This window comes from Bombina bombina, chromosome 4 (assembly GCF_027579735.1).
Source record: "Bombina bombina isolate aBomBom1 chromosome 4, aBomBom1.pri, whole genome shotgun sequence".
Classification (NCBI taxonomy): Eukaryota; Metazoa; Chordata; class Amphibia; order Anura; family Bombinatoridae; genus Bombina; species Bombina bombina.
This window is the reverse complement of record NC_069502.1, coordinates 740,530,748-740,557,247: the sequence shown is the minus strand read 5'-3', so window position 1 is coordinate 740,557,247 and position 26,500 is coordinate 740,530,748. Positions and strand designations below refer to the sequence as shown.

At 34.7% G+C, this 26,500-nt stretch overlaps 1 protein-coding gene across 1 annotated transcript in view; it reads right to left on the bottom strand.

The window, feature by feature from the left end:
• The window catches only part of CNKSR3 (CNKSR family member 3), a 148,842-nt gene that overhangs the window by 33,607 nt on the left and 88,735 nt on the right, over window positions 1-26,500 (bottom strand). The window contains exons 3-5 of the mRNA XM_053710983.1: window positions 13,162-13,364; window positions 10,092-10,179; window positions 6,107-6,148 (exon numbers count right to left, since the gene is read on the bottom strand). Coding sequence (XP_053566958.1) covers window positions 6,107-6,148; window positions 10,092-10,179; window positions 13,162-13,364 — 333 coding nt within the window. The remainder of the gene's footprint in view (window positions 1-6,106; window positions 6,149-10,091; window positions 10,180-13,161; window positions 13,365-26,500) is intronic.

Below are 26,500 nucleotides of genomic sequence, written 5' to 3'. Positions count from 1 at the left end.
ATGCATTCAGATAAGAGGCACCCTTCAAGGGCTTAGAAATTAGCATATGAGCCTACCTAGGTTTTGCTTTCAACTAAGAATACCAAGAGAACAAAGCAAATTTGATGATAAAAGTAAATTGGAAAGTTGTTTAAAATGACACGCCCTATCTGAATCTTGAAAGTTTAATTTTGACTAGACTGTCCCTTTAAACTCAAAATTATATTCCCATGAAATGTTTAAAGGGATAGAAAGGTCAAAAATGAAATGTGCATTTTTGTAAAAAAAAGCTTCTAGTAAAAGTTATTACTTTTTTTCTGAAGCATAAGCGCATATCCTGTGAAGGCCCCATGCACCGATATGACACAAATTATGTATTCATAAGCAATACACACCACTGCCAGCTATCTGAACAGGTGTGGTGTTTGAATACTGGTGCACAGCATATGTGCATATGCTGCAGAAAAATACTAATAACTTTTTATTAGAAGTCTTTTTGCAAATGGAAGTATATTGCAAAAAAATTTGAATTTCAAATTCAAATACACCCATGCACATTTTATTTTCACCTTAATATCTGTATAATTAAAAAAACAACAACTTTATAATGCCTTAATTTCTTGAAATTTAACACTGAAAATTGAAGTAGAATGCAGAAACCTAACCCTCCAACATTCTGCACAGCGATTGGTTGATTTGTGCAGGGGCTTGTTTATATCTGTCCTTAAAGGGACAGTCAACACCAGAATTTTTGTTGTTTTAAAAGATAGATAATCCCTTAATTACCCATTCCCCAGTTTTGCATAACCAACACAGTTATAATAATATACTTTTTAGTTCTGTGATTACCTTGTATCTAAGCATCTTCTGACCGCCCATGATCACATGACATTTTATTTATTATCTATTGACTTTCATTTTAGCCAATTAGTGCAGTGTCTGCCACAATCCACGGGCATGCTCACAATGTTATCTATAGGGTTTACCTGAACTAGCTCTCCCCTGCTGTGAAAAGCGAATACAAAGCATGTGATTAGAGGCGGCCTTCAAGGGCTTAGAAATCATCATATGAGCCTTCCTAGGTCTAGCTTTCAACTAAGAATACCAAAAGAAAAAAGCAAAATTGGTGATAAAAGTAAATTGGAAAGTTGTTTAAAATTGCATGCCCTATTTGAAACATGAAAGTTTTTTTTGGACTTGACTGTCCCTTTAATAAGAAGGATAAACACCATTCACAAGGCTTTTCAATGGATTTGTCTCAGGGCTGCAATAATACATATTTTGTGCCATCTCTTTTTATGTAGCTCTTTTGCATGGCAGTTAATATCTGATGCATACATTTAAAAAAATAATATGTTAACATATAAGTACAACACTGTAAAATATCAGCATGCCAAATATCTGTTTTATAACCATTTATCACTGTCATTTTGTTAACGCAACATACAAGGTTTGCAAATCAAAAGCTGTTGAGGAATAAACTCCTTGAAAAACCTAGTGGAATCCATGTACCTGATCTCATTTGCTGTGGCCAATTTTAGACAGATTAAATAAGCTTGTGTTCTGATCTAAGAAATCACTGTGTATAATGTTGCTGGAAACGCTAGATTCCACCATACTTATTTTTCTCTGGAGAGAGTGAAAAACGCACAATTTACAGAGTCAGATAACAGAAAAAGCAAGTAAAATAAATAAATAATGTATAATAATAGTTTTTTTTGGGGAGAGATCAATTTTGAGCTTAATATTTTTAAACAAAGCTTTATTTAAAAATCAATGCTATTTATTAAGACTGATCAGTGTTAATGCCCTTCTGTTAAAAAAAAAAAAAAAATAAAAAAAAAGAGGCTAACAAAGCTTGATTGATGTCAAAACATGACAGGGATGCAAAATTATTAAGAGGAATTTGAATGAACATCATCTAAGGATTCTTCCCAACACTTTTACAACTTTTAATCCAAGTACGGAAATACCAAGATGCTGGGGCTAGGCTAATGGTATTTAAGGATAAGGATTATTGCAAAGGCGCCTACATATTTTATTCATATCATGAGTAATACATCCATACCAAATTCTTTAGATAAGGTGTCAGTGTGAAAATTAAGCAATGCAAAAAATGTCCAGACCTATCCAATACTATAATTTACAAAACTTCACAAAAGCAAAGTTCATAACTCCAGGGTAATGAAATATGGCAAGAGGGAATTAAAGGGACAGTCAACACCAGAATTTCTGTTGTTTAAAAAGAAAGATAATCCCTTTATTACCAATTCCACAGTTTTGCACAACCAACACAGTTATATTAATATACTTTTTTACCTCTGTAATTATCTTGTATCTAAGCTTCTGCTGACTGCCCCTTATTTCAGTTCTTTTGACAGACATGCAGTTTAGCCAATCAGTGCTCAGTCCTAGGTCACTTTACGTGCATGAGCTCAATGTTATCTATATGAAACATGTGAACTAATGCCCTCTAGTGGTCAAAATGTATTCAGATTAGAGGCAGTCTTCAAGGTCTAAGAAATTAGCATATGAACCTTCTAGTTTTAGCTTTCAACTAAGAATACCAAGAGAACAAAGCAAAAGTGGTGATAAAAGTAAATTGGGAAGTTGTTTAAAATTGTATGCCCTATTTAAATCATGAAAGTTTTTTTTGGACTTGACTGTCCCTTTAACAAAGAAAATATTACAATCTAGTACTCCATAAGGTGAAGGCACAGTTCAAAACACAATTAAAGGGACATCAAATTTGCAAAACGAAAATGTTCTTTTTCTTTGCTCTATTTTAGAGCATTTTATAATTACACTAGTGCTTGCATATAACTGCAGTACTATATGGAGCAGTTTTGCAACAATGTTATACATTAGCAAGAGCACTAGATGGCAGCACTATTTCCTGTCATGTGCTCAAAACATGTGCACGCTACCTCTCTATAACTTCAACAAAGAAAAACATGCACACAAAGCAAATTTGATAATAGAAGAAAATTTGAAACTTTTAAAAAAAAGTGTATTCTCTATCTGAATCATGAAAGAAAAATGCGGGGTTTAATGTTCCTTTAAAGGGACACTAAACCCAATTTTTTTCTTTCATGATTCAGATAGAGCATGCAATTTTAAGCAACTTTCTAATTTACTCCTATTATCACATTTTCTTTATTCTATTGGTATCTTTATTTGAAAAGCAAGAATGTAAGCTAAAGATAGCAAGAGAACGAAGAAAAATTGATAATAGGAGTAAATTAGAAAGTTGCTTAAAATTGCATTCTCTATATGAATCAAGAAAGAGAAAAATTTGGGATCAGTGTCCCTTTAATGTTGAATTTCCTCTCACTTTAACCCCTTAATGACCACAGCACTTTTCCATTTTCTGTCCGTTTGGGACCAAGGCTATTTTTACATTTTTGCGGTGTTTGTGTTTAGCTGTAATTTTCCTCTTACTCATTTACTGTACCCACACATATTATATACCGTTTTTCTCGCCATTAAATGGACTTTCTAAAGATACCATTATTTCATCATATCTTATCATTTACTATAAAAAAATTTATAAAATATGAGGAAAAATGGAAAAAAACACACTTTTTCTGACTTTGACCCCGAGAATCTGTTACATATGTACAACCACCAAAAAACACCCATGCTAAATAGTTTCAAAATTTTATCCTGAGTTTAGAAATACCTAATGTTTACATGTTCTTTGCTTTTTTTTGTAAGTTATAGGGCCATAAATACAAGTAGCACTTTGCTATTTCCAAACCATTTTTTATCAAAATTAGCGCTAGTTACATTGGAACCCTGATATCTGTCAGGAATACCTGAATATCCATTGACAAGTATATATTTTTTTTTAGAAGACATCCCAAAGTATTGATCTAGACCCATTTTGGCATATTTCATGCCACCATTTCACCGCCAAATGCGATCAAATAAAGAAAATTGTTCACTTTTTCACAAATTTTTTCACAAACTTTAGGTTTCTCACTGAAATTATTTACAAACAACTTTTGCAATTATGGCATAAATGATTGTAAATGCTTCTCTGGGATCCCCTTTCTTTAGAAATAGCAGACATGTATGGCTTTGGCGTTGCTTTTTGGTAATTAGAAGGCTGCTAAATGCCACTGCGCACCACATGTGTATTATGCCCAGCAGTGAATGGGTTAATTAGGGCGTATGTAGGGAGCTTCTAGGGTTAATTTTAGCTGTAGTGTAGTGTAGTAGACAACCCCAAGTATTGATCTAAGCCCATTTTGGTATATTTCATGCCACCATTTCACCGCCAAATGCGATCAAATAAAAAAAAACGTTACATTTTTCACAATTTTAGGTTTCTCACTGAAATTATTTACAAACAGCTTGTGCAATTATAACACAAATGTTTGTAAATGCTTCTCTGGGATCCCCTTTGTTCAGAAATAGCAGACATACATGGCTTTGGCGTTGCTTTTTGGTAATAAGAAGGCCGCTAAATGCTGCTGCACATCACACGTGTATTATGGCTAGCAGTGAAGGGGTTAATTAGGTAGTTTGTAGGGAGCTTGCAGGGTTAATTTTAGTTTTAGGGTAGAGATCAGCCTCCCACCTGACACATCACTCCCCCTGATCCCTCCCAAACAGCTCCCTTCCCTCCCCCACCCCACAATTGGCCCGCCATCTTAAGTACTGGCAGAAAGTCTGCCAGTACTAAAATAAAAGGCATCTTTGAATATTCTTTTTAAAAAATTGAGCATATTTACATATGCTGCTATGTAGGATCCCCCCTTAGCCCCCAACCTCCCTGATCCCACCCAAAACAGCTCTCTAACCCCCCCCCTCTGCCTTATTGGGGGCCATCTTGGGTACTGGCAGCTGTCTGCCAGTACCCAGTTTGCAAAAAAAAGGGTTTTATTATTTTTATTTTATTTTTTTCTGTAGTGTAGCTTCCCCCCCACAGACTAACACCCCACCAGCCATACCGATCTTGCTAAATTGTAAATAATATCCCCCTCTTTCCCCACTTCTACATAAAATATTTATGTAGTGTAGCGGTTCCCACCCGCTCCCTCCCCGTGCACGCGCCCGCCCCCACCTCCCCGTGCACGTGCGCGTGTCTCTGCGTGCCCCCTGACATCCCCGCCCACGATCCCGCCCCCCTCCGCATCATCCATGGCCATCGATGGCCGCCACCCGCCTCCCGGTCCTGCTCCCACCCACCAACGAAGTAAGCCACCGGTCTCCGGTGCAGTGAGGGCCACGGAGTGGCTCTCTCTGCATCGGATGGCTTCAAAAGGTTATTGCAGGATGCCTCCATATTGAGGCATCACTGCAATAACCGAAAAGCAGCTGGAAGCGAGCAGGATCGCTTCCAGCTGCTTTCCACACCGAGGACGTGCAGGGTACGTCCTCAGGCGTTAACTGCCTTTTTTTTGAGGACGTACCCTGCACGTCCTCGGTCGTTAAGGGGTTAAAGGGACAGTCTAGGCCAAAATAAACTTTCATGATTCAGATAGGGCATGTAATTTTAAACAATTTTCCAATTTACTTTTATCACCAATTTTGCTTTGTTCTCTTGGTATTCTTAGTTGAAAGCTTAACCTGGGAGGTTCATATGCTAATTTCTTAGACCTTGAAGGCCACCTCTTTTCAGAATGCATTTTAACAGTTTTTCACCACTAGAGGGTGTTAGTTCACGTATTTCATATAGATAACATTGTGCTCGTGCATGTGAAGTAATCTGGGAGCAGGCATTGATTGGCTAAACTGCAAGTTTGTCAAAAGAACTGAAATAAAGGGGCAGTTTGCAGAGGCTTAGATACAAGATAATCACAGTGGTTAAAAGTATATTAATATAACTATGTTGGTTATGCAAAACTGGGGAATGGGTAATAAAGGTATTATCTATCTTTTAAAACAATAAAAATTCTGGTGTAGACTGTCCCTTTAAATATACTTACTGAATTAGGTTAATCTGGAGAGCATGGTATGTGACTTAAAATGTACTTTCAGCTAGAAAATACATTTAGTAGTATATAATAAGTATACAAGCAGATTCTTTTAACAGCTATTACAAAAATGTCTGTCCTTTAACTACAATAATATCCTTCTCAGTCATGCAATTAATTATTCATCTATAAAATATACTTACAACATTTATAACTTTATCTTCCATTTCAGCAACAGTTGATTCCTATAAAATAGAAAGCAAATACAAATAAATAAAAAATGTGGGCTAAAATATAAATAGATAAATAAGATATAAATAAAATAGATACTGTATTTTTTGAGGTGGTTGAAGATGGAAATAAATTAAAGGGGGGGGGGGATAAGAAATTATGGCTTCATAATGATATATAGCACTACAATATATTTAGTATTCATGTTTCAAAGGACAGATCGTGCACAAAATATAAAAGCCAGTTCAAAATAATTTAAAGGAATATGGAAATATAATTATAAGTTATTATTATTATTGGTAGTAGTATTAACAGAGCCTATCAGAGACTGCAATTACAATAATGACTAGTTCTTCAATTAGCCGTGGAAACCCTACTTGTAATTTACTAGTGACCCTTCTATATATAATGTTTAATTTTGACTTTTTATTAACCTTTTATCATGTAATGTTAACATAAAGTGTGTCACTTTTATGCATAACAAACTTTATATATAAAAATATCTCAAGGTGTTTACTGTCCCTTTAAATTGTCTTTAAAGGTACATTAAACACCTTGAGATAGTAATATAAAATGATAAAATCATATATATATATATATAAATACTCTGCAGTATACTTTCATTATTTATTTTGATCCCTTTTCCTGTAATTCCATTCTGAAATTGTGAGCTTTTCGATTCCTGTTACAAACGGAAGTGCAGAACACTGTTATATTCTACACAGCCATTGGCTGCACACTCTAGTGACCTATTTATAACTGTCCCTAATTGGACACAGCAGAGAAGGTAACCTAAGTTACAACATGGCAGCTCTCATTGTTTTATAGACACTAAAACTTTACACTCATTTTGTCAATATTTAAACGGCTAAGGAAACTTTAAAAAAAAAAATATTTACATGTTATTCTCAGACTAATCTTTACTTTGAATGCTTCATTCTATCCAGCATTTATTTAGTGTTTAATGTCCCTTTAAATATTCAACTTATAACTGGCATGGAAGCATTATTTGCATGAGTATACACAATTATAAAGTGACTTTAGCGCACTGAAACTAGCCAAGTTGGCAGTTTACAAATGTAGCCCATTGTTGCTTTTATAACAGCCAAACTAAAAACAACCAAAGGAATGTTTGTTCATTTCATTAGGTGCCGGACCACAAAATGATTGCAGATTAATTATTTGCAGGCTGACTGGTATTTAAATAGCTGAGCTGAGAAAAGTCAAATGGTAAACATTTCTGAATTCTCTAAGGCAAAAGCTCACTGTGTAAATTAAAAAAGTCAAACAACATTTAGGTTTGTTCTCTGTCAATAAAGCCAGGGAATAAACACAAAACCTACAGTTATGTATTTATTAAAAAAAAATAAAAAAAATAATAATATTCTAATTTATTTCAGTATTTTTTTTATATTTTTTAGTAAGTCTGGGAAAATGTTTTACTCCTGACATGGTCATAAGACATTGTCTTACAGTCAAGTTATAAATAAATAGCTCACAACATTTATTAAAGCGACAGTGTACTGGAAAATTAGTTTCCCTGTGTTCAATGGCTTGTTATAGCAGTTGCACAGTATGGAAATGTATAGGAAGTTGATTGTATAGATTTATTTTTCGTGGGGAAAAAAGGAGATGAACAAAAAATATAGAGCATCAATGGTCAGTACTCCAATTAAAAAGCTTTCCTAAAATAAATAGTTAAAAAAAAGGTCAAAAATGATTGTGAGCATATTCCATTAGAAAAATAAAACTTGCATAAAGTTAGCGTTTTAATACATGTATTTGATCTTTGTCTGATACTAAATGAATACCTATTGCACTATAATCCATTTATGACCCTTGGAGAACACAGATTCTTTAAAAGCCATGAGAAGTGAACTCCATGTGATGTGTGAAGAATGATTATGACGTGAATAGGGATTTCTTTTGTTTAAAACTGATTAATGACCCCAGAAGAGAGGAGGGCACTTGGCAAAAGTCAAAGATTTGTTACACTCTCAGCAGGATATTCTTTTTGGCTACAAAAGAACAATGGACAATATTTTAAATTATATTCACTTCTTATTTGCAACATCAGATAAATAGATAGATAGATAGATAGATAGATAAAGATAGACATATATAGATAAAGATAGACAGATAGATAGAGAGAGCGATAGATAGATAGAGATAGATCCCAAAATGTTACACGTATTAAAACCATTGGTGATGCCGCAAGACCAGTGAGCGCTTATTTCTGTGGATTGGTTGTGGATAGTTACAGCATCTATCTATCTATCTATCTATCTATCTATCTATCTATCTATCTATCTATCTATCTATATCAGGTCTTACCTATAAACTATGTTTAAGGTAAATTCACACAGAATAAAGTCATTTTTGATATTTGTATAGCACTCTGTATATTGGAAACAAAAACAGTTTTGTTTTGGATGAAAAATATTGAGAAATTGATGCTTATATTTGTAAACTAATGCACAGACATCCATTGCTCATTGGTAGATATGGGTATCTCCCACAGCCTTATTGCTACACCATAAGCATGAAAACAAAAACTAGTTTAATTAAAGGGACATACTACTTTTTTTTTTAATCTTGTGTGTGTGTGTGAGAGTGAGCTGTTTAAATTTAAAGGGACAGGAAAGTCCAAATTAAACTTGCAAGAATCAGACAGAGCATGTCCCTTCTATTTTCAAATGTGCTTTGTTTTCTTGGTATCTATTGTTGAAAAAGAATATGCAAATATCCTACACTAGTGGAAGTTGGTGCCTGCATACATTTGTCTCTTGTGATTGGCTAACTAGATGTTGTTCAGCTGCCTGTAGGGCAATGTTGTTCCTTCAGCAAAGGATAAAAGAGTATGAAGCAAATTTGATAACTGTAAATTGGAAAGTTTTTAAAATTTGTATGTTTTATCCGAATGATGTAATAAAAATTTAGAGTTTCCTGTCAATTTAGGTGAAACTTACAGGATGTGCGTGATTACGTCAAGGGACAATTGCCATAAAAAAAAAGCATGTGCTTATTGTGCACATGTCCCTTTAAGTTTAGGAATATCCAATACAAAAATACTATTATATTTTAAAATACCCCATTTTAGATTAAACATAGAAAAATAGATTTAAATGACACTTTCAACATACATAATAGGTGTTTGCAAGTAATGCTAAAGCTACTATTGGAAAGCAGTTTTTTACTTCTGTGATTACTTTGTATCTAAGCCTCTGCAGACTGCCCCCTTATCTCTTGCATTTTAGCCAATCAGTGCTGACTCATAAATAACTGCAGGGAAGTGAGCACAATGTTAACTCTATGGCACACATGAACTAACTGTCTAGCTGTTAAAAACTGTCAAAATGCACTGAGATAAGAGGTGGCCTTCAAGGGCTTAAAAATTAGCATATGAGCCTACCTAGGTTTAGCTTTCAACAAACAATACCAAAATTACAAAGCAAATTTGATGATAAAAGTAAATCGGAAAGTTGTTTAAAATTGTATGCCCAATCTGAATCATGAAAGTTTAGTTTTGACTAGACTGTCCATGCAAACAAGGGGTTATTTTGTTTTTAAATTGTTTAAACTTGGTCATTATCTTTTTTGATCGTAAAACGACTTCTATTCTATAGTAAAAGAACAGAAATGTCTTGTAATTAGAAGCTGTTTAGTGTTCCTTTAAATATTAAATGTTTGGTTTAATGTGAGTAAATGAAAGATGGCCGTCCCTACACGGAGACTGAGGAGGAACCTATTAAATATTTTTTTTTTCACACTACACAACATAAAATGTTAGGGTATTTCATTGTTTGTCTAATTTATTTTCCTTCACACAAAAAACTATTCTTCTTTTGTGGGAAGGTTACTTTACGGATAATCCACGTCTCGGTGAACATAATCATAGTATTGTTTGAAGAGTGGGAGATAATGAGAGACTCAGTTAAACTGTAGAGATCTACTGACCTGTTGAACTGTTGTTGTCAGATCCAGGCAAAGTTGAATTATTTTGTTCTTTGTTGCAGAGAAATCAGTGATCCCTGTAAATGGTGTCCTAAAATCAAACAAATTCTAATTTGAACAGAGACCACTTGAAAATCGTTATACAGTTCATTTTGGCAAGAAATCAGCATCTTGTTAAACAACAGTTTCCTCTCTCACACAGTCTGAGGACCAAAATTAAACCTCTGATGTTAAATACATGCTTAAGGCCAAGTTAGAAATTCCTAAACGGGATAGCAGTCTGTCTTTTATCAAAATGCCAAAGATTGTATAAATTGAGCTTCTCTTCCGTGGCATGAGAATTAAAACTGCAAGGGACTTTCCAAAATGTTTTTCATTCTTTTGAGATGAGAGTTTATAAGAAATGTAATTATTTATAAACATACAACAAACTAATTCTATCGCTAGAAATATAATGGCTGAAGACTGGATTCTCTTACCATAAAAAGTTTCAGCGGCAAGTAAGCCTGCCAGTGAATACCCCAGGAGATAAACTGAGCAGCCAATCCCCCACATCATTGAATCAATAAGCTTATACAAAGAGAATATTCAAAAATAGCTTTAGTGACAACCAGAAAAACTATTATATTTTGCTTACTGTTAAAAACATTAAGGGCACGATTTATTAAATGTCAGACGGACATGATCCACTGTAGCAGATCATGTCCGCCCAACATCGCTAAATGCTTGTGCAATGCCTCCCCCTGCAGATTCGTGGCCGCTAGCAGGGGGTGTCAATTATCCCGATCGCATCTGATCGGTAAATTGCTGTCCGCCGCCTCAGAGGTGGCGGACGAGTTAAGGAGCAGCTCGCGCGGAATAAGCAGCATTGACTGCTTAGTAAATCGTCCCCTAAGGGCCCTAACCCTTTACTTGGGTCTATAACAAAACTTAACTGCAGATAAAAAAATATCAATAAATTGACTTAAGTAACAACTATGAACAAAGAGACATACAGATTAGAAAAAAATTTGATAGATACAAGGTAGATATCTCTGGATCTTAACATTCTATCTATCATCTATCTATCTGTATGTGGTCTGTCTATCAATAGTATTTATGAATCTTAATATCTCCACTATCATTGTTATAATCATTTATTTATAAAATGTCACCAAGGTTGCCACCTTTTTTTCAGAAAAGGTGGCAACACTAAGTACCAGATTAAAACAAACAAAGACAATTACATGAACAATAAAAAGTAGCGGGGAATGTACACGTGTTACCATCTAATGTATACTACTTTTAGGTGAAGAAGGATGAGCTTCTGAGCTTATATCTACATATGACACTTAAAATAGATCCTCACTTAGGGCTAGATTTATCAAAGGCTAGGCGAACTCTGTCTGTGCCTCGCCTGTAACTGCGCCCCAGCTCGCCTCCGGAGAAGCGCACGTGTGCGGCTGAATTTATAAAAAAAATAGAGGTAACTTTGTGCAGGCGAGCTGGGGCGTAATAATGATAAATTTCGCCTGTCGGAAACAGCATTTACTCCCTATTTATCACAGTACATCCCTATAAATATTTACGCCGCCATGTTTTGGTTATTAAAAAAATGTTTTTTTAAGTTAATATTTAGCTTATATTTATATTATATAATGTTTCTGTGCTGTTTTTGCCATATGTTGATAATTTAAGATCGCAAAAATTAATATATCGATATATATATATAAAACTGTTGGGACCCATATGCGCCAGTGGAAGCGCAAATTTCTGGCAATAACAGTCTCTTCTTGGCGCTGAGCCTTTGAAAAAATAGTTAAAAGAAGAAAGTACTGCATCACAAGATGTAAAAGCATGTATTATAATGGTGTTCGCCTCAGTCTGTATGGCGAAATATACAACACGCAATTGAAGCCGAAATTGCAGTTCTCTATCGGTGCAAAGCAATGATAAATAAGAAACCGGGCGTATTTGTAGGTCGGGCTGTTAAATTACGCCTATTACTAATGTATATTGTTGCACTCAGGAGCGCGCCTAGGCGAAGAAGTTTCTTTCAGATTTGCGCAATTATAGGCGCAGAGTGCTGTGATGAAAAATGACGATCAGGTCGTATGCGCTATTTTGGACGGGATTAAAGGAGAATGGCTTTGATAAATCTAGCCTTAAGTGTTGATATGTCCACGCAAACAAACTAATGTTATTTTCAATATTTGTTGTTTGTTTATATATTGTAGGAAAAAAAAAAAAGTTTAAATAGATTTACATCCTCTTTTTTTAACAACCTCATTCTTTTTTCTAACAATCCTATTATAATTCCAATTAATATATGAATCATTTAAATTGATATTTAAATGTTAATACTTTTAAAATGCAGATTCACTATGCACGTTCTTATAGAGTAGTAGAACAGCTTACAAAATGTGTTTCTCAGTTGCATATTTTTATAATATATTTTTGAAGTGACATCATATTCTACAATAACTAACAGCACAAAGGTTGCTATTATTATACTATTAAACAGTTTAAAATAAAAGGGTATGAGGATCCAGTCACTTTGAATATGACTTCTAAGCTACAAAAAGTATACAATTATACTTTCCTTGATGACTCAAGTTGGACATTTCTAGTCAAAAGTGACACTAAAGCCAAAGTTAAATTTTCACGACTCAGATAGAGCAGGCAATTTTAAGCAACTTTCTAATTTACTCCTATTATCATTTTTTCTTTGTTCTCTTGGTATCTTTAATTGAAAAAGCAAGACGGCCAATTTTTGGTTCAGAACCTGGGTAGAACTTTCAGCTTGTTGTGTAAATGTAGCCACCAAAAAGCAAGCTCTACCCAGGGTGCTGAAACAAAAATGGGCGGGTTCCTAAGCTTACATTCCAGCCTTTTCAAATAAAGATACCAAGAGAACGAAGAAAAATTGATCACAGGAGTAAATGAGAAAGTTGCTTAAAATTGCATTCTCTATCTGAATCATGAAAGTTTAATTTTGACTAGACTAATACTTTAATACCATATTTCTTGAGAAAATAAAAAAGGAAAGAACATATTGAACGTCTTTTAACCATCATTTTGATTGTTTTCTTACCTGTCCAGCCAAGCCAATAAACTTTTAGCAGAACCAATAAGATCCACGACTGACGTTAGGAATTCGTTAGGAGGCTTGTGGGATGTATGTCCGTCATAGGATACACTTTTCCTCCTGTTGCCAATGTAATTTTGGAGGTTGTTAGAGGCCGCTCGCAACTTTAGCACCAGGTTTTTCATATTGTCAGTTTCAAGACTATAGTTCTGTCAACAAAAATAAAAAAGTAATGGAGTAAGTGAAATTATTATTCTTATGCTGAATTCTTCAACAATTAAATAATAAAAAAAAATCAGAATACAATGGAGGACTAGCTAGTGGTGTCAACATGGAGAACAGTTATTTAAACTATTAAAGAGACACTAAAGTCATAATTAAACTTTTATAGTTCACATAAAGCAGTGATGGCTAACCTTGGCACTCCTGATGTTTCAGAACTACATTTCCCATGATGCTCAACTAGACTACAGAGGGGCTAAGCATCATGTAAAATGTAGTTCCAAAACATCTGGGGGTGCCAAGATTGTCCATCAGTCACATAAAACATGCAGTTTTACACAACGGTCCAATTGTGTGCACACTTTTTATATGCACACTTTCCAAGGCACCAACTTCTACTGAGCATGTGCATGAGTTCACACTGTGTACGTATATGAGTCTGTAATTGGTTGATACAGTGGGAAGGGAAACTGAAGCAATCAGTTCTAACTCAACTGGAGTGAGCACAATGTTATCTATATGGCACACATGAACTTGCGCTCTCTATCTGTAAACAAGTGTCAAAATGCACTGAGATAAGAGGCGGCCTTCCAGGGCTTAATAATTAGCATATGAGCCTACCTAGGTTTAGCTTTCAACAAAGAATACCAAAAGAGCAAAGTAAATTTGGTCATAAATGTAAATTGTAAAGTTGATTAAAATTGAATGCCCTGTCTGAATCATGAAAGTTTAAAAAGAAAAAAAAAAGTTTTAATGTCCCTTTAAGGGAGTATCACTTTCAAAGATATAGCTTGTTGAAAGTAATGAGGACTGATGATATTGATTAGAAAGATCAGTCAGCCAGTGAAGGAATATAGGTATGTGTAGGAAAGAACTTAGGGTCCAGTAGAGAAATGAATGAGTTGTGGCTCCCTTGCTACTTTAATGTGTCGAACCTTGCCTTAGATATTACCAGGGCTTGGTTCGTATAGGGAGCCATTGTTCCTTAGATTCTTACTTCTGGCTTATAGATAGGGTGACTATATTGCCGCTTTAAAAAGGGACATATATGAAAAATACATATGTCAGGGTTCTTATATAAAATATTTCTTTAAACAGCCCTGACATATGTATTTTTCATGTGTCCCTTTTTAAAGTGGCAAAATGGTCACCCTACTTATAATGTTATCATACACATTTCTATTCACATATTAACCATGGCGTAATTCCTAATAAAACTTAAATGTGTCAACCTCTGTTTATAGCTATACATTTAAATCATCTAAATGATTGATGTTGGGAACTGTAAATTAAATCCCAAGATGAAGTTTATTTTGTTGACAAAAGACAAAATATGCTATGGAAATCACATGATATAGTGCTTAATAAATCCTGAGACATAAATCCTAAAATGTTGATTTGTATAACTATAAATGCACACCAGAGACTCCTGGGAAAAACATAAAAAAAATGTTTGTCTATTATTTCTGTCAAATCATATGAATCATTTGCTTCTCTCTAAAAAAAAAAAAAAAAAAAGAATATCCTTGGTAAAACTAAGACTGCAAACATAAACCATATTTAGAATTGTTTTGCAGTTTTTCTCTCTTAAAGCCAATTTGAGAAAACTATGCAACAAGGTTAGTCTTGCAAAGTCAGCAGGGTGCATTTCAGCTGTGAAAATTTGAAAATCCTTAATTTTCACAAAAAGAGGGAAACATAAGCAATCAAAATAAAATGTAAAGGTTTTTTTACTACACATACTGTAGTTAAAACTAATATATTATGGTTTCAAGGTGTTTACTGTCCTTTAATACACCAAAAATAACAACATATAAGACAACCAATGTAAAGAGACACTTTCAGCTATCACGAGTCCAGTCCTGATCTTACAGTCTAAGGCCCCAATATTTAAAGCAAAGCACTGACAGGCCGACGAGAAACTGCCTTTCTAGCCTTGTCGGCCTTGCAGTCCTTCAGTCTGTCAATATATTGTTATATAAGGACAGACATGCAATGTGACTCCCATAGGATGTAATGGGTAGTGCTACGTCAGCAAAACATTGCCGACATCGCCACTTGTCAACACTTTCTGCGAGCAGGGGGGCGTATTTGAAGTGTTCCTACACAGCGCAGACAGTGACCTCAATAAAACCAAACACGGTTTCTGTTGTAACACTTCAAATTATGCCTGTGTGACCCAACTGTAACTACACCTACACTACCTGTCTAACATTGTAAAGTGTCGCCACTGAAAATGTAGCAAGACACATTGCTGACACCCTACTCATAACCTGTACTTCAGAGATTGGAATATATTGCACTACTGGCAATGTATCCCAATCAAAGTTCAGGTTACTCCCCCTGGAATGCCCGGCTAACTACCCAATACCGCCTAAGTCATGTCTTAGCTACACTCTCCTGAAATGCCCAACTAGCTTCCACAGACCACCTACATCATGTCTTCCCTATACTCCCTCTGAAACGCTCAGCTAACTCCCACGGAACGCCTACACCTACGTAATGTCTGCAATCTACCTGACTAATAAAGTATACACACAAAAAACTATTATAACTATAGGAGCATATTATTTTAAAGGGACATTAAACACTTTGAGGTGATATTTTAAAATTATATATATATATATATATATATATATATATATATATATATATATATATATATATATATATATATATAAAAGGTCTGCTATTTACTTTCATTATTAATTTTGTCCCCTTTTACTGTAATTCCATTCTGAAATTGTGAGCTTTTCAGTTCCTGTTAAGAATATAAGTGCAGGACACTGCTATATTCCACACGGCCATTGGCTGCACACTCTAGTGACCTATTTATAACTTTCCCTAATAGGCCACAGCAGAGAAGGTAACCTAAGTTACAACATGGCAGCTCCCATTATTTTATAGACACTAAAACTTTACACTTATTTTGTCAATATTTAAACAGCTAAGGAAACGTTTAAAAATACATTTACATGTTATTCTCAGACTAATCTTTTCTTTTAATGCATTTATTTAATGTTTAATGTCTCTTTAATTGTTGCATCTAATCTAAAATGTAGTTATTTTTTGATTGTTCATTTTATTATTTTAAACATAAATATATAATTAAAATAATAGAAATAACACTAAAAATAGCTACATTTTAAATTAGATACAATACTTAAAATGATATGCATTTCATTTTAACATTGAATATAAATGTAATACTAAAATAAACTATTAACACCTTATGTGCCCTCACCCCTAGCACAACCTACATTATTAAAGGGACAGTATACTGTAAATAGTTTTTCCTTCAATGTGTTTACAATTGCTTTTTTTACTAACTGCAGAGTAAAAAATGTATGAAAATTAGCTTTTTAAGGTTTATTTGTGTATATTAAAGCTCTTATTTTGTGTTTTGAAGCCACAACCTAATAAAATGGGTTGAGCTCGTAGGTATAATCAGATCTCATTACTGTATCACATTGTGCACATATACCTGCTTCTTTATCTTATATCTGTCCTTAAAACAATCACCAGTACTTGGAGAGAACAATAGAAAATCAACATTGCATTACCTTATCTCGGCTATATTCAACTGGGACCGTCATTTCTTCTGCTGTCTGTGTTTACAAAGCTTATCTATAGCTTGGACCTGCGGCCACAAACTTTCAGAATAGGTGGGGATACCACATGCTAAATAAACTATTTCAAATGCCAATATTAGGGTAAAGGAGCTACTTGTAAACAATTTAATACACTCCAGCAGGTTAAGTGGATCATTGGGAACAAATTAAAGGTGAGAAAATGTTTGAGTAAACTGTCCCTTTAACCCTGAATCTTCCATAACCTAAAGACCTAACCATCCCTAACCTAACATAGGTCTGTTCTACACATGGTTTGTGGTTTTAGCACAGACAACAGAATGGTAGACTAAGTTGACTCCAGCTTCTAAATTACATTAACAGATTAGGGAGAAATGATCTAAATGACTGCTTGATAGCTGAACAGGTAATAGATATCAGTGAATAAATATTATTGTGTAATTTTGCTTCCAAAAACTAACAAGACCCTTTGTCTCGTTCCCTCAGAATCTTCAGCATAATCTTCCCACAATATACAGGATATTAAATTTGTCTTTAAACCACTAAAGACAATGGTGATATAAACATGACTCCAAATATTTCCCACATTTAGACTGGCAAATGGCCCAACCGATTCTGTTAATTTTGTGGAATATTTTCCTTGTTTAGTTTATTTTCTGTTTCATGTGTTGAGTCACCATAGACATTGAGCTGTATCAAACAGAGGATATCCCGTGATCTGTAAAGCAGGGGAAGTTTGTTGTATATATAACAAAAATAATGTTCTCTTATTGAAGCCAGCAGCAGTGTTCCTGAATATATAACTTTGGATGCTTACTAACGGTTCAAGAATGGTCCCATTTAGGAAAGTGGTATTTTTAATAATTCCCCTGGAGTTTGAGAAAGTATCATGTAAGATATTGTATATAAGTGCCAAGTTGCAAAACAAGCCGAAACATGTTAGACAATGCAGTCTAGGATCAAGACAAACTATTGTGTTTTCCCAAAGTGATTTACGCAAGTATGGAAAACAGTTTTAGGAAAGTCTTTAAATAGAATGTTACAATTGTCCATTGTGTCATATGACTGAAGAAATATGGGCGGCGTACAGTTATAACCAGAGAAAAAAACAGAGAGAGAGAGAATTTAATAGTTGGCAGAAACAACAAAACTCTTTTAAGACATTAATGGAGTTTTTTGTTGTGATATAGCCCAAAGTCAGATTAAGCCACTTATGTAAAAATTGAAAAAGTTATTCTGAAAGAAAACATTTTTCTGTAGAACCTTTTAGTATAAATCAAATCAATAATATATAATCAAGATACAATCAAGAAACGTTAATCAACGTAACATTTTAAACATCTGACCTTGCCTTTCTAGGGTAGCTTATAATGATGGAAAGTATTATAAAAACTCTATGTTCTGCAATGTGGATGTTGACATTATCATTGGCCATGGTTAAAACATTACTTTTTAAAGAATTCTAAGCAAATGTATTTACCTATACATTCCCCCACTTCTTGAAACCCTCATTTCTATTTATTATGACTACATTAATGGCCACATGTCATCATCTGCTACCTCAAGGAATGAAGTCTGGAAACTTATTTTTTTTTAAACTTCCTGATAAAATGTAGATATGCAAGTAGTATGATAAGGAGAGGAAGACACCATAAACCATGTGGGTTTATTTAAACTCAGACCTATCTTGTATTTCTTTTCATGGAAGTCTATTCCATGCATCAACAAACCTTTTTGTACCCGAACCTACTGCCCTCCAATTTAAATTCATGACCCCTATTTCTGGTACCAACATCCATAATAAAAAATAAAAGATGCATGAGCATCAAAGCTATTAAATGATCTTACAACATCATTACTATCCAACAAAAAGCCAAGAAGCCTTCAGAAAGATTCTTAAAAAAATGTTCTTCAACCCCTCATAAGCTAAATGATGTTCAACCACTTACTTATTTATTCCCCATACCCTTCTACCACTATTCCTATTATTTTTGTCTATTTATAAATAACTTCACATTTATCCCATTAGATGTAGATCAAGCATATTTGTCCATATTACATCAGTCACCAACGTCCCTTATAAACATTTAAATGGCAAGGTAGGTATTTGGGGAAACAAAAGCATTGGAAAGATAAATCATAAAAACTAAAATGTGTAAATAGGACATTCATAAAGGCTTGTTTGAAAAATCTTTAGACCTCCCAACCTTTGCTGGATGCTTTCCAGGATTTTGGAGGTTAATAGATTTGTGTATGTTGGGGCCGTGTGTGAGAGGGACAGGGACACAAATGGAGGGTTGTGAATCTGGGCAGGGTATGAACAGGGCTCAGACAGTCCCTTAAAATCGGAATACGGGGGGGGGGGGGGGGGGGATTCAGACAGGATGGCTTGGCAGTCATGCATGTCTGTGAGGTCCCTTGTGGAATTCATAGAGAAAAAAGAAAGGCCAATTTTATCGTTAGAACTTGCAGCCGTTCCAATGTAAAACATATCTTGCAGTGCTTGGAGGCAGAACAAGGCAATCCCTGAGCATTTTTAGGATTTCTTGCAGGTCAAAGTGCAAAACCTTGCTGACATTTCTATGCAATTTATGTTTTAACCTCTCCATTTTTTAAATCTGTTTTATTTACTTTTAATTGCAATTTCATCTTGTGCTTTCAGACGGCAGTGTGGATTTAAAGGGACAGTCTACACCAGAATTGTTATTGTTTTAAAAGATAGATAATCCCTTTTTTTACCCATTCCCTAGTTTTGCATAACCAAAACAGTTATATTTATATATTTTTTACCTCTGTGATTATCTTGTATCTAAGCCTCTGCAGACTGCCCCTTTATTTCAGTTCTTTGACAGACTTGCAGTTTAGCCAATCTGTGATGGTTCCCAGGTAACTTCACGTGCACGAGCACAGTGTTATCTATATGAAAAACATGAACTAACACCCTCTAGTGGTGAAAAAGCTGTTAAAATGCATTCTTAAGAGGCAGACTTCAAGTTCTAAGAAATTAGCATATGAACCTCCTAGGTTAAGCTTTCAACTAAGAATACCAAGAGAACAAAGAAAAATTTGTGATAAAAGTAAATTGGAAAATTGTTTAAAATTACATTTTTTTGGACTAGATTGTCCCTTTAAGTGTGAGATTCATGTACAGGGTGAAGGGTACAAGGTCTATTAGTTTTTATGGGCAAAGCTCGCTATTTGCAGGTCCTGCAAGGTTCCACCTCTCATCTTTATGAATGTCACTTTGAAAAGTAAACAGATCAGTGATTTTTATAAATTGAATTTAAAGGCATAGGGAAGTCTGAATTAAACTTGCATGACTCAGATAGAGCATGTATTTTTAAGACTTTTTAAAATTTACTTCTATTTTCAAGTTTATTTTGTTCTCTTGGTATCCTCTGTTGAAAAAGAATATGTACATATCTAACACTACTAGGAGCAAGCTGCTGATTGTTGGCTGCACATATATAACACTTTCCATTGGCTCACCAGGTTTGTTCAGTTTGCTCCAAGTAGTGCATTGCAGCTACCTCAGCAGAGGATACTAAGAGAATGAAGCAAATTTGATAATGGAAATAAATTACAGTGAGAGAATGTTTTTTTAATTAGGTTAGAATAACAAATAACTGTTCAGTTTGGCTTCTGCAGAATCTGTTGGCGCTCTAACTGATGATAATATAATTTTAATGTATTTTTTACAGCTAGTACATAGTACATTTTACAAACTACGTATGGTTTCACGCTGTCTTCAGGCCAAGTTAAAGGAACAGTATAATTTGTGATTCAGATTCAATTTTTTAACTTTTCAATTTACTGCTCTCTAATTAGCTTTGTTCTCTTGGTATTTTTTCTTGAAAAGCATTCCTAGGTAGACTCAGGAGCAACAATGCACTGTTGGGAGCAAGCTGCTGATTGGTGCCTGCAATTTATGTCTCTTGTAATTGGCTCACCCAATGTGCTCAGCTAGCTCTCAATAGTGCATTGCTGCTCCTTCAACAAAACATACCAAAAGAAGGAAGCAAATCTGATAATAGAAGTACATTGGTAAGTTGTCTACAATTGTATATGTCTAAATCATGAAAGATACATTTTTGTTTCATGTCCCTTTAATTTTATTTTTCTTACAGTACAGCTGCCAGTTCCCCTACACAATTATCTTAATGTTTAGCTTGACTGTTTAATTTATTTTTTTAAAGCCCCAGATGTAATTATTTATTTAATCTTAAAGTGATGCTTAATCCTGTTGTACAACTTTGTAACTGTAGAAGCAAACAGCAAACACTTAGAGAAACTGTACAGTAAAAAATGTTTTGTCAATGACGATATACCAGCTGCAGAGCATTAAAAGTATGGGAAATTGCTCCTTTATGTTATTTTTTGTATATGAAGTAGTTGGATTTGCTCATTTAAACAACAACCCTGTCAAATAGGATCCGCTTGCAGAAATAGCTGACATCTTTATCTTATCTCTCTACATACAAAAAAGCTATTAAAAATGAACATTTTAGTAACTATTGCTCCCACCCCCACAAGGCAGCCGCTGTCTCTTGTTTACCTAGCATTTCTTTAGATAATATAGCAATATTCATAATTTACATATATGTGTTGACAAAAGCAGCCATTTCAAATAATACAATAAAAGGTAGCTATTTGTATACAAAGTAATACACACCAGCAGGTAAAATGGATAATTTAGGACACATAAAAGTTGAGAGAAAATTACAGTGCCATGTCCCTTTTTAAGAAATAAAATATTTTAATATATAACATAAATATGTAGTCTGCTGTTACACAAGGTCTTATTATGCCATATACTCCAATAGCTTGATTGACAATACAATCAACCTCTTCCCAGGCTTCAAATTCTCTCAGACAAGCTATTATTCTCCCCCAGTATATTTTGTCATTATATAGGGATAGTCTAGTCAAAATTAACCTTTCATGATTCAGATAGAGCATGCAATTTTAAGCAATGTTCTAATTTACTCCTATTATCAATTTTTCTTATTTCTCTTGGTATCTTTATTTGAATGTAAGCTTATGAATCATCCCATTTTTGGTTCAGCACCTGAGTAGCGCTTGCTGATTGGTGGCTACATTTAGACATCAATCAGAAAGTGCTACCCAGGTTCTGAACCAAAAATGGTCCAGCTCCTAAGCTTGCTTTCTTGCTTTTTATTCAAAGATACCAAGAGAATGAAGAACAATTGATAATAGGAGTAAATTAGAAAGTTGCTTAAATTTGCCTGCTCCATCTGAATCATGAAAGGTTAATTTTGACTAGACTATCCCTTTAAGAGCAATATGTAAGAGTAATGTCTGCAGGTAGTTTTAATTGAATAAAATAAATCATGGTTTATACAATCACCTACTCTGTACTAGAACTGCAATGTAACGTTGTGATGTCTCAAAGTATGAGATTGTTCATCATCATCATATTGAAACAGAACATTAATCATTACATTTAGGTACTTGTATGACAGAACCTCTTTAGCATTTACAGACACCTAGGACAACACTTTAATCACCAACTACAAACACATTGTGCAAATGGTAATAGACATCCTTATTTGCCTTGTTTGTAACAGTTAGTAGGGGTCTTTAAAGGGACAGTAAACATCTTGAGACTTTGATAAAAAAAATGTTTAGTTATATGTTGTAAAACAACTTTTGCAATATACTTTCATTATTTATTTTGACCCTTTTTAATTTAATTTAGCTCTGAAAATTGTGGATTTTAAATTTCTCATAACTGAAGAAGTATAGTCAACAAGGCTTCCCTGCTACATATCTTCCCCTAATTGGATTTATTTGATAACAACTGCCAAATAATGTACTTTATACATAATGATCATGGCTAGCCTTGTCAGCTGTAGACTGAAGCTTGGATTGGCTCCTCCAAATAAGGCAAATAGTGGCTGGAGTTTGGCTCTTGAAAAATAATTGCAGCAACCAAGATGTTAATGTGTTTTATAAATGTTTACACTTGACTGCTATGTTATTCTAGTATAGGTAACAGAAATATCTTGTAGTTTAAGTGTGTTTACTGTTCCTTTAACTTCATTATAATGGTATGTTATCAATATATGTTTACATAGAATATATAGTAATTCTTATAATTTAACGATATTTTAATAGAATATATTTATATGACAGCTTATAGGATTTCAATTCAGAAATATTTACTGGATTCAGGGCTAATAATTGTCTTGTGTGAGCGAGACTCAATAACATCTTGGAAAATATTTGTTGGCAAACGTTACTGAGTAGTAGTATCCGTACATACCTTACATCATAGAAGGAGACTTACATTCCATATTGCTCAAGTCCATAGAATGATTCACTTTGAAAAGATATTCACTAATACTGACAAGCTTCTGTGGAAGCTTACAATTTATTTATATATATATATATATATATATATATATATATATATATATATATATATATATATATATATATATATATACATATATACATACAGTATCTCACAAAAGTGAGTACACCCCTCACATTTTTGTAAATATTTTATTATATCTTTTCATGTGACAACACTGAAGAAATTACACTTTGCTACAATGTAAAGTAGTGAGTGTACAGCCTGTATAACAGTGTAAATTTGCTGTCCCCTCAAAATAACTCAACACACAGTCATTAATGTCTAAATTGTTGGCAACAAAAGTGAGTACACCCCTAAGTGGAAATGTCCAAATTGGGCCAAAAGTGTCAATATTTTGTGTGGCCACCATTATTTTCCAGCACTGCCTTAACCCTCTTGGGCATGGAGTTCACCAGAGCTTCACAGGTTGCCACTGGAGTTCTCTTCCACTCTTCCACTCCTCCATGACGACATCACGGAGCTGGTGGATGTTAGAGACCTTGCGCTCCCCCACCTTCCGTTTGAGTATGCTACACAGATGCTATATAGGGTTTAGATCTGGAGACATGCTTGGCTAGTCCATCACCTTTACCCTCAGCTTCTTTAGCAAGGCAGTGGTCATCTTGGAGGTGTGTTTGGGGTTGTTATCATGTTGGAATACTGACCTGTGGCACAGTCTCCGAAGGGAGGGGATAATGCTCTGCTTCAGTATGTCACAGTACATATTGGCATTCATGGTTCCCTCAATGAACTGTAGCTCCCCAGTGCCGGCAGCACTCATGCAGGCCCAGTCTATGAAACTCCCACCACCATGATTGACTGAAGGCAAGACACACTTGTCTTTGTACTCCTCACCTGGTTGCCGCAACACACTCTTGACACCATCTGAACCAAATATGTTTATCTTGCTCTCATCGGACCACAGGACCTGGTTCCAGTAATCCATGTCCTTAGTCTGCTTGCCTTCAGCAAACTGTTTGCGGGCTTTCTTGTGCATCATCTTTAGAAGAGGCTTCCTTCTGGGACAACAGCCATGCAGACCAATTTGATGCAGTGTGCGGCGTATGGTCTGAGCACTGACAGGCTGACCCCCCACCCCTTCAACCTCTGCATCAATGCTGGCAGCACTCATATGTATATTTCCCAAAGACAACCTCTGGACATGACGCTGAGTACGTGCACTCAACTTCTTTGGTCGACCATGGCGAGGCCTGTGCTGAGTGGAACCTGTCCTGAGAAACCGGTGTATGGTCTTGCCCACTGTGCTGCAGCTCAGTTCCAGGGTCTTGACAATCTTCTTATAGCATAGGCCATGTTTATGTAGAGCAACAATTATTTTTTTCAGATCCTCAGAGAGTTCTTTGTCATGGTGCCATATTGAACTTCCAGTGACCAGTATGAGAGAGTGTGAGAGCGATAACACCAAATTTAACACACTTGCTTCAATTTGGACATTTCCACTTAGGGGTGTACTCACTTTTGTTGCCAACGGTTTAGACATTAATGGCTGAATGTTGAGTTATTTTGAGGGGACCTCAAATTTACACTGTTATACAGGCTGTACACTCACTACTTTACATTGTAGCAAAGTGTAATTTCTTCAGTGTTTTCACATGAACAGATATAATACAATATTTACAAAAATGTGATGGGTATATATATATATGTGTGTGTGTGTGTATATATATATATATATATATATATATATATATATATATATATATGTGTATTTATTTTAAAAGAAATGTGTGGCTTACGTGTTGTTTGACAGAAAGTTATGTGGCTATGTGGTTTGACAGATTAGCTGCAGAGCTATAGAACTAATCCTATTTTGGCAAATGGCTGACAGAAAAGTTGCAGGGACAGGGTTCTGATCTAATGTAAGAAATTAAAAAGGGTTGCAGGGCAAATGACGGCCATGATTCACATGTTGTAAACATGTCCGCATTTATCGCACATTGTGGTGTGCATTTGTTTCCCATATTTCCCATTGCACAAGCTTGTGCAATGTCTCTTCCTTGTCCTTGTGCAACCAATTGCATGAGAGGAGGTCTTGTCAATCACCCTGGCCAAATGAGTCCTATTTAAACCGCTGCTTCATAAATATCAGTTGCAGTCTCAAGTGAGCCTATAACTGATCAGGAATTATGGCAAATTATAACTCTAGCCCTTAGTATGAGAATACTAAGCAATGATTTTACTTATATATTTACATTATAACTGGCCTGCTTTAATATTCATCAACGCAACAGATTTTTATTGGAATCATTAAAATGATTAATTAAATTAGATTGCCAAGAGGGGCGAGTAAATAGGGTAGCACTTGTATCCCCCAGACAAGTTTGTTTTTTACCATTCCCCACAACACTACTTATATGTGTAAATTATTTAATTATAATAGTTCAACAATTATATATGGTGAGTAAAATGACACATTTTTAATAAAGAATAAAATAATAGAAAGAACCAACCAACAATTGTTAAACAGTAAAAATAAAATACGATGGAGCAGATGCATTCCAAAACATAATATATGCAATAGGGATATTGTTTTGGGGTATTTTATTTTAATCTAGGTGAAGCCCTCCATTTTAAGATTTTAAAGAAAAAAAAATGTGGCAAGGGACTTATATATTTTAATGTATATTATATTATCATAAACTGTTATAACCTTTTGTAACATAATTACCTTTTAAGGGCAAATAATATTAAAATGCACCAATAAAAGAAGGTACTTGTAAAGGGAAATAGCCCAATTACCTTCATATGGGTTTTACCAGTTATTGTAATTACAGTGCACAGCATCTTAAATCCTATCGACCTACACCCATTTCTGCACCCACCCTTAAATGGCTATTTAGACGTAAGCTATTCTGACTCCTTCAGGGCATGCAACAATGAGCACCAGAAATGTCATGTGAAATAAAAACAAATGAATGAATGAATGGTGACCTTTGATCTTAATGGAATGTTACCTGATTTCATTATTCTATTCCATGAGATTCTAATACAAATTCAATGGTGCATGAACCTAATTATATGAACATCATTTTTAAAAAAATCAACTGGGGAATACCCACTATTTTAAATATTGCTTTTATATAAGTGTCCTCATACAGTTCTCAAGATGACCTGTGCCTTATATGACAACTAT